Below are 10,262 nucleotides of genomic sequence, written 5' to 3'. Positions count from 1 at the left end.
CATATGAGGATGTGTCATAGGTATAGATGCCCTATTGTCTTCAGACCTGCAAAATAAAATGATTGTATTGTATGACATCACTCGGAAGATTTTAAAGAAAAGATAAGGTGCTCAGTTGAGAATCAGCTTGGCTCTTTAGCTCTTGGTTCGCAGAAAGTTATTTTGACATTAACTTGATTGGCTATGACGTCGGATGGCCAAGTAAGTAAAACCTGTTCGGTTTCAATTCTTTGATAGTTTGTTCTTATTTCAACCTGTCGGAAGTATTAATTTGAATCCATCATGTAATACACTGGTGGACGTCTTTGAAGAGTTAAGTTCCTGCAACATCATAAAATAAAGTTCTACCGTCCTTTTTCTGGATCAATAACGAGTCATAATATAAAAAGTGGACTTGGGCACGATTTTGTAGATTCTCGTACGCCTTTTCTCTTAAGAAGCATATTGCAGAAGATATATTGACTTTGTGTCAAACAACCCTGAATATGAGCTTTGGCAGTACTTGATGGAAAACTTCCGCAAGATCTTTCATATGGTCCTCCACCGGCTTCGCACCACCATGTTGTCCATGTAGATCTCCATACATCTACCAATCTGGTGGCAAAAGACTTTGTCCATGAGTCGTTGGTAAGTAGCCCTTACATTCTTCAGTCCGAACGGCATAACCTTGTAACAATAGTTTGACCGTTCGGTTATGAAGGCTGTTTTATCACTCAGTATAAGATAGGTGGGACAGAAAATCAGGTACAGAGTGCTCCACTGAATTATTGTGCCCAACAATAAGGTTTTATGAACAATAAAGTAGTGGATGAAATTTAAGATATGTTTCGGCCAGATCTGGATGACCCTGCTAAAACACGTGAGTTTGTCGAAGACCGGGCGGACGTTGCTAAATCCCACGAGCCGAGGCAGACCGAGCGACTTCGTCGCTAGGGGGCATTTGAAGCTGGCGAAAACCGGACGGTTACCTCTTTTTGAGGTCTGGACGCGCTGGGAGGGGTCGGACGGGCTCTCTCGTCTTCAAGTCCTGGTTGTGGCGTTCGTTCCACCCTGTTCTCCAAGCTGGGCGGTCGGTTACCTGTCAAAGGCACTCTGACGCTTAAGTCAGTAACATGACCGAGTTGTCTGTAATGCATGTATATATTGCATCGTAAGCAATCTGTCCCGAAATCATACCTGGAACCTTTATTTATACTGATTGTAATGGGCTTTTACCTTTCGTGGGCCTGATAACTGCCCAATCGTACCTTAATCTTCATTTAAGGGCTTTAATGAGTCATTAGCGTTTAACCGTGTAGTCGACCGAGTGAGTGTCGGTCGGGACGGCCGGTCAGAAGGGTGGTCGGCCAGGGATGTCAACCTGGGTGGGCGGCCACTCGGTTCTGCTGATCGATCACACTGGACGCTCGGTCTTGATGGCCGACCTAGGTGGACGTTCGGTTCATGAATGGTCGACCTTGGGGGATCGCTCGGTCTATGTGTGGTCGGACAGTGTTAGCTTGGACACTCGGTCTTGGTGATCCACCTGGGTGGACGTTCGGTTTATGAATGGGGAGGTGGGGAGGACCGGACGGTACAAGATACAATAATTAAACACGAACAAAAATAAAAGTGTTACAGTAGAATTTGTGCAAGATTTTGGAGAGTGTAACATCCCAATAAATAGTAATTACCATTAATTAGAACTAATCACATTTACAGAGTTAAACAGTGCAGTCTTAACTAAGATCAGCTATAAAAACCTAACGCTAAACAGATACCAGGTACAGTAAAATTTTCCAAAATATACAAGATTCAGGACGCACGGTTTTACAAAAATAAATAACCGAACGTCTCCAAAAACTATACAGATAAACCAAAGACTAAAACCTAACGAGCACACTAAGGCTCGGCTTTAACCTCCATATCAACAAGGTTGGCGTCTTCCAAATTTTCTTCTTCCAGCATTTCTTCAAGTGGCGCCTCTCCATCTGCTCACATCCACAACGGATGATCATTGCATTGACAAGACGGACGTACATAACCAGTAGACAACACAAGGAATTGCAAGGGTAAGCTTAGGTAATTTAATTCATACAGCTCACATACAATTTAACATAAGAAATTAACACACAAGACATACATCAATGAATCAGAATAGAATAAATTATCCAACTCTCATAAATGACGACCGTCCGGACTGTATGAATCCATGTAACCGCAGGCGTTCGTTCACTCGGTTGGTGTAGTAACTGGAACACTCGTCAGCTGCCAACCGAGGTTAACCCTATCAGCCTCAAAGTACTCAATAGGGCTAGGGCCTCCTGCCATTCCCACACATGACCTACTCCCCTCTAAGTGAGGACGAGCACTCACGGAATATCAGGATGAACAGCCATCAGCGATTTTACCATGGTCATACTATACAACTCATCATAATCAAATCAGAGAGACGTTCCTCCTTGGAACGCTCGTTCAAATTCCAAAATCATAATTTCATCTCATATATGGTTCGCACATTTTATAATTCCCTCAACATCACATTTTCATTCTTAGTTATACTTCTCTAAAAAGACGAACGTTAATTAACTGTATGGACGAACGCTATTTAAGATCAGGACGAACGCTGTTTAAGATCAGGACGAACGCTATTTAAGATCAGGACGAACGCTATTTAAGATTAGGACGAACGCTGTTTAAGATCAGAACGAACGCTATTTAAGATCAGGACGAACGCTATTTAAGATTAGGACGAACGCTATTTAAGATCAGGACGAACGCTATTTAAGATCAGGACGAACGCTATTTAAGATCAGGACGAACGCTATTTAAGATTGGGACGAACGCTATTTAAGATCAGGACGAACGCTATTTAAGATCAGGACGAACGCTAGGTAAATGACCGAGCACTAAATAGAACGAACACTCATTTAGAACGAACGTTCGGTATTAGACCGAACGCTAACTAGGACGAACGCTCAATCTAAGACCGAGAGCTCATTTGGACGAACGCTCAGTATAAGACTAAGCGCTACCTATGACGAACGCTGGAATATAAAACCGAGCGTTACTAAATATACTTCAATTTATTTCAATCGTTGGACACGCTAGGCTGAGCCAAACGCCCAAACCTAACCCTTCATTCAAAGGACGCTCGCTCTTCATCAGGATCCTTTCCGAATGAAAGAATTCTTATTCTAAGTCCTTTTCAAGGAAAACCGAACGGTATAAGACCGTTCGATGACGAGCGTACATTATCAAGCAGAGAATATGATATTTTCCAGATTTTTCATTTTTCAATAACTTTACAGTTTTCATACGATTCATAACTTATAATTTCTCTCCACCATAAATCTCATACATTACAAAATTCATATTATCATCCCAAACCATACAGAAACTTAATCATATTCCAAATCATACGTTTCATTCTCAGCATACAGTTCAAACAATATTCATCATATACATCCAGTGCAACCATGCTCGTTTATGCATACTTAAACATCAAATATTTCATGCATTTCAGACATCCAGTACACTTCATTTCTTTCATGCACATCAAACAAGTATTAAATTAAATTACTAAAGCTTCCCTTACCTGGTCTAGCAGTGCACTTCCAATTGCTAGGGTTTCACTCGTTCTCTCACAGCTTTCTACTCAAAGAATCACTCCACAATCTTCACTTAATCTAAGATACCAAAAATCATATACAGTTAAGACCTATAACTCATTCATGCAACCAGAAATTGGTTCGCAGAAACAAAAGGGGAGAACGTTCAGGGACGAGAACTTACCAGTCACCAAATCCTAATGTGTTCGGTTCAAATGAAAGCTCACGACACCGTGAACGATCCTTCGGTTTCTGAAACGAGAACAGAGATGTTGATGGTGAGTTATCTTAGAGAGAAGATGAAGAAAGTTTAGAGAGATGTTGGAGGGAAGAAGAGCAAGAGTTTCGTGAGGAAGAAGGTGAATGCAGGAAATGATGGAAATTGTTTTTCAGAGAAATCATTTCTCTCCCAAATCAAACGGCCATGCATTCACGTACTGCCACTTGGTTTCCACTACAGCTTTTAGAAGCTTCTGACGTGACAGATGGCGTCAGCGCATGCAGAGGGTGATTTCCCTTCCCACACAGGACGAACGTCCGTTCTCGGCATGCCACTTGTTTTCCACTAACGTTTTTGGAACGTTCCCTCAGTGACATATGGCCGACGCATGCAGAGTGGAAGTGAGTGGGTTTTGACGTGGCAAGGTGTAATAAATGGTGATCAGAGTGTGGATTTAAGTGCTTAATTATTCAGGTTCTCACAGAGAGTATTTGTTCTTTTTTCAAATTTGGAACTTACCCAGTACTTTCTTTCGAGGCTTTAAGAAAAGTAAGGAGTCATAAAGCATTCTGGATTATATGAATATAAATTTCGAAGAGAAGAAAAAAACAGAAAACGAATGAGACAGAAATATTACTCGTAACTAGTTCAGAACATAATATTCATAACTTTGTTATAAATATATTTTTTACATCACATCAGCAAAGTGGAAAATTGCACATAATGAACTGAATGTCATAATTCCGAAACGGTAAGAGTAGTAAGATGACCATGCTCAAATTCAGAAGTATCATATTGTGAAACCAAACTTTCATGGTCATATCCTTCCATATATGTTATCAGTTGCAAAATAATCTTTCAAATCGAAGAATATGCAAAATTAAGAAATTAATGATACGATGAAACCAAAATTTGATTGTCATTTTTATGAGCTAGACGGGGAATAACCTTCCATGAAAAAAAAAGATTTAATGTTTCAATAGGTCCTTGATTTCAATCTCAAATAGAATCTTTATTTTTTTTACGTTTCAATTAAGTCTTTATTTTTGTAAAATTGAATTAAATAGATCTTTCCGTTAAATTGATGAGACAGCGTAGGTTGTGTTCTTTTGGGTAGATTTGGGGTAGATGATTTGAATGGATTTGAGTGGATTTGAGGATAATTTTTTAGTTATTCTTTTGAATGGATTTGTGGGTAATTGAGAGTGGATTTGGAAGTAAAGTTTGTGAGAATTAGTGTAAGATTTGATTGATGTGATAGATTTTAAAAATTAGGTGCATAAACATTAAAACAATTCATTCATAGAATACCCTGTAATTTGCCTTTGCCTTCTAATACACAGCTTCATCAGTCACGGTTAAGCAGTTAACCAATTCATTCATAGAATAAATCAAAGCACCCTCAGAAATTTGGAATGCGCACCATTTCATTTATTCTTCTATGATAATATATTCTCCTAGGAATCACAAACCGATACAGTGATTTGTATAATTCATTACAAAATTACATTTTTTCATGACAACTAACTCTGTGTGACAGACATCTACCGAAGAACAAAACTATCACAAGTTCACATAATACATTCAAATGATCACAAACCATGAATCGATTGACGACGTAATGACAAAAGCATAATTCAAAATTCAGCTATCAACACCAACTTCAGCCGGAGAATTAAGGTTTTTTAACTCATTACAATCCCATGGTTTCATTTTTCCACAATTTCTTGTAATGTCAACTTTTGTGACGAAATTGTAACTGCAACCACAACCATAAACCAGGGACAATACAGAACATAAGGATTACAAAGCTTGATAACGGTTTGGAGATAGACGTGGTTTAACCAAAACCTCCAGTGGAGTAGCTCTGGTGTTGGTAAATCCAAAGAACTCAGTCATATCAACAGGGTCGGTCGAAGGATTTGAGATGTCAAAGGAATGCAACATATTAGCCAAAGTGAAATGAAGCACGTTTAAGCCAAGGGACATTCCAGCACACATTCTTCTCCCACTTCCAAAGGGTAACAACTCAAAATGTCGACCCCTGAGATCCACATGTTGGTGAGTGGTGAGGAACCTTTCTGGTTTGAATTCTAAAGGATCTGACCAAACACTAGGGTCTCTGTGGATCTTCCACAGGTTATGCATTAGTCGAGTTCCTTTTCTTATGTGGTAGCCACCTAAGATGCAATTTTCTGAGAACACACGAGGTGATGAAAGAGGTGCTGGTGGATACAATCTTAATGTCTCTTTGATTATGGCTTGAAGATACACAAGTTTGCTTATGTCTGATTCTCTTATGTATCCATCTTTCCCAATATGCATGTCTATTTCTTCTTTAGCCTTTTCCATTGCAAGAGGATTTCGTACTAGCAGACTAAGTGCCCATGTAAGAGTAAAAGCAGTTGTATCAGTTCCACCCAAAATCAATTCCTGCAAAAAATGTTCAAGCTTCATCAAGAGTCCTCTGATTAAAAACAAGAAACAAACTGGACATACTATATGTATATTCAATCTTTGACAGAATACAATTTTGCTTCCATGTCCATGTTCATAGCATTTTAGTAAATGGCTCATTATTCTACTTACCAGGGTAGTGGCTTTGCAAATGGTATCAGCATCAAACCCATGAATCGGAGCCCCATTAAGTGCTGAAATCATCACATCCATGAAGTCTTGATCGCCCTTAACCTTTCCATCCAAACCATTCTTCTCACGGTGCTCCTCCAACCACTCACTCAACAGCTTGTCCATTTCCTCAGCCGTTGCTTTCATGGCCTTCTCATGGCCCCCAAAGTCCAACCACCTCAAGCAAGGAACCCCATCAGCCACAGTGAAAGTGCTCATCAAATTCATGAACTCATCTAAATTCTTCATAAACCTTTCTGCCTTCTCCTTGCCCTCCACATGCGCCACACCAAAGTACCTCTTCCCCACCACCATCCTCACTATTATATTGAAAGTCAAATGTTCAAACCACTCTTTCATGTCCACCAAAGTAGCAGCATCATAACTAGATTCATTCTCCTTCTTGTTGTTTACACTAGTATAGCATAAATCGTATAGCTCTTTGAATGAGGTTTGAATCTCTGAGATACGAATGTGGCTGAGTTGCTCTATTCTGCGGTTGGAGAGAAAGTCAACAGTCACAATCTTTCGAAGCTCTCGCCAATAGGGTCCGTATGGAGCCAACCCTACGAAGGCTTGGTTGTAGGACATGACTTCCACAGCAACGAGTTTAGGGCGTGATGAAACGGCAAGGTCGTTTGTGGTGAAGAGTTCCTTGGACATTTCCCAGTTGCTGAGCACCAAAGCATCTTTCAGACCGAGTTTGATGGTGAACAAGGGTCCATACTTGTCAGCCAAAGCAGCCAAAGTTCTATGGGGTGTTTTTGAACCATTTAACAGTGAAAGATGACCAAGTATTGGCCATGCACCTTTCACTGTTGGAGCTCGTTTCTCAGAACAAATTCTACGATATAGATAGAAAAATAAGAAGATTAGAGAAAGAAACGATGCAATAAGAGTGGTGGTGTTTAAGGTTAAGCAATTTAGGAGAAAGTCCATTTTTGCTTGTTATAAGGTGGAATGTCTTGGAACTGTTTTTCTTTCTGCTTTTATAAGGAAAGCATGTGTCTAAGCTTTGTGCACGGCCACATGGTTGGACCAATAATTGAATAACCTTGGTGACCAAGGAAAGTTGACCAGGAATAGGATAAGATTGTAGCAGTGACATTGACTCATATGACCAATAACAAGACCAACGCATTCATGCATCTTTCACATTGATTATAACTAATTATAATCAAATAGAAAGAAAGAAAAGAAAAAGGAAAGAGAGAAAATTGTTATAATTCATTATGATAGAAAGACAATTTGAAAAATACAATTTGAAATATGTTAAAAAGTTTGATAATTACGTATTTTAGAAACATTATGAAAAACCATATTTTTATAAATATTACAATGACCGACTAACTTGATTGAAAAATAGGAAATAAAAACATAATGTAATAATGAGAGAACAAAAATTATATTCGTTCAACCTAAACTCTACTAAATTTCATTCAACTAATCAAAATAATTATAAAATATTCTAAGTTATTTATAAAAAAACCACTATGATATATTGACGTAAATTGTGCCTAAATATTAACAAGGGACTCTTATAATATAGCAATTTAATTACATTAGTATTTAAAAGTTAATTTGATTTTTTTTACGTTATATATCTTAGTACTGAATTGTAATTGAGATATATATGTAGGAAAAAAAATGAAATGGTCAAAATGTGTAAGCATCACCAGTTTTGGATAAGTATTAATTAGAAAGAAAATTCAAAATAATTTATTTGTTACTTAACCTCTTTTTTCTTTTAAGTCTAAATCTTGTTTAAAAGTTCATTTGAGAATTTAACAAATTGCTCCAAGTCAAAACTACTCTTGTTGAAATAGTGTAAACAAATTTATTTTGGCATGGTTAGGGTAAAATCTCTTCAAATTTATCATATAATATGATTCATACTGCACTAAAAACAAATAGACATCATTGATGATCAAAATTAGTTAAAAGTTTCAAACAATTCATCGATAACAATGTTTCTCAATAGAATTTTGATGTACTCTAATTTATTAATAAAAATGAAATCATTAATATTTATTATAAAAATTTATATATGTTGATAATTATGAAGGAAAAATCTATTAGTAAATTTCATTAAATACGGTAACCTGATTCGTCTTTTTCCTCTTTTTTTTTTTTTTTCTTTCTTTTAGAATTTCAATTCTTTTATTTGTTCATGGTGACTCCTATTGTGGATTCTTGTTTGCTCGCAATGGCATAGAGTACCTATGGTGGTTTGTGATAGTGTTGTAGTGGTGACTAGGTTTGGTTGAACCACACGCTACTTCTTTTTCATCTTTTTTGTGATGCTTAAATGTCATCCCAACAAGTCACCTAAAACAGTATGTCAAATTTAAGCAGGAAGATGCCTCACAAATGTAAGGCATTGTAAAGAGATCAGGCACAAGAGCAAGAGCACAAGCAAGGACTGCCCACTTCGAGGTCACATAAACACAATATCAAAAGGGTCGCGGGAGGCGGATCATCAACATCGTTGATCGAAAGTTGATGACTATGTCACCCATCACCTTCACGGATAAGGATTTCAAGGCTCTGATCCTGATCAAGATGACTCCATGGTTATCACCGTTGAGATAGCCCGACATGGGGTAGGGAAGGAAAAAATACTTGTGCACATGAGTATCCGTGGATAAAATCTTCGACGGATAGTGAATACCCACATGAATTTATTACCCATAAGTATATAGTGAGTATTTTAATATCCGCTTATAAATTAATTGACTGTAAATATAAAAATAAAAATTTAATTTATATTTTATTAAGTTAAATTTAATTAAAATTAAAATTAATTTATATTTTATTAGGTTGATTTAAATTTTAATTAATTTAATTTATATTGTAGTTTATATATTTTTTTCAATTTTATATAAATTTTACTTTAAAAATTTATAAAATATCTTTTTTTTCAATATTTGTAGGTATTCATCGGTAACTGTGAATTTTAAAGTACCTACGAGTATTTTTTAAATGGGTAACGAATATATTTTTTTTGTTGTGGGTCGGGTAGCGAATACACACTATCTATGCCCGACCCAACTTGTTGTTATCCTTATTATAGGTGCGAAAAATGTTAATTAACGAGGGAATCTCGGTCAACATCTTGTAATCGAAGACTGTTTTGAAGATGACCATGTTTGAAGACCTCATTGTCTCGTACAATGACCAAATTGTCGTGTTCTCGGGCGAAAGGATCCACAACCACTCTTACCATAACCTTAGGACGAGATTCAGAACCAGTTGGGATAACCAAGAGATCCAAGTGAGGTATCTGCTGGTGGAGGCCAACACTCATTACAACATGTCGATCGGATGACCATGCCTTAATGCTTTTGGTGCCATAGTCTCCACACATCACTTGGTGATGAAATTCCCTTCTAACAGGGGATTAATTTGCATGGTGGATGCAGATCAAAAGTCATGTGAGAATGTCGTTGGACTTAAGGTGACGCCATATGTCCCATCATGAAAGGTCAGATGATCTGAAGTGGTTATAGCTGACTTGGATCCTCAATCTAATACAGAAGACAAAATGAAGTCAAAGGAAGAAATTAAGTCGTTGAACATGGGAAAATAAGATGGACAAACAACCAATATCGGCAACAACATGAGTTTAAAGCAAGAGTAAGTTGTAGCGAGAGTATTGAAGGTTAATAGTGACTTGTTCGCGTGGACAACTGTTGACATGTCGAGCATTCACCAGGCTTGATCTCTCATAAGTTAACCTTTTTCAAGGAGTCTCAATCAGTCGCCCAAAAGAAGCGTCGTTTGTACGAGGCAAGGAGAAAGGTCATTGAGGTCGAGGTAAAGAA

General features: G+C 37.6%; 1 protein-coding gene across 1 annotated transcript; it reads right to left on the bottom strand.

Annotated features, from left to right (window-relative positions):
* Positions 1-5,219: 5,219 nt before the first annotated feature.
* Positions 5,220-7,412, bottom strand: LOC108319343 (cytochrome P450 82A3). The gene is made up of 2 exons (XM_052867368.1): positions 6,400-7,412; positions 5,220-6,243 (listed from the first exon to the last, which is right to left on the bottom strand). The coding sequence occupies exons 1-2, from the start codon at positions 7,375-7,377 to the stop codon at positions 5,614-5,616; spliced, it is 1,608 nt and encodes a 535-aa protein (XP_052723328.1). The 5' UTR covers positions 7,378-7,412; the 3' UTR covers positions 5,220-5,613.
* Positions 7,413-10,262: the final 2,850 nt, after the last annotated feature.

This window comes from Vigna angularis, chromosome 8 (assembly GCF_016808095.1).
Source record: "Vigna angularis cultivar LongXiaoDou No.4 chromosome 8, ASM1680809v1, whole genome shotgun sequence".
NCBI lineage: Eukaryota > Viridiplantae > Streptophyta > Magnoliopsida > Fabales > Fabaceae > Vigna > Vigna angularis.
This window is presented reverse-complemented; position numbering and strand designations above follow the sequence as displayed.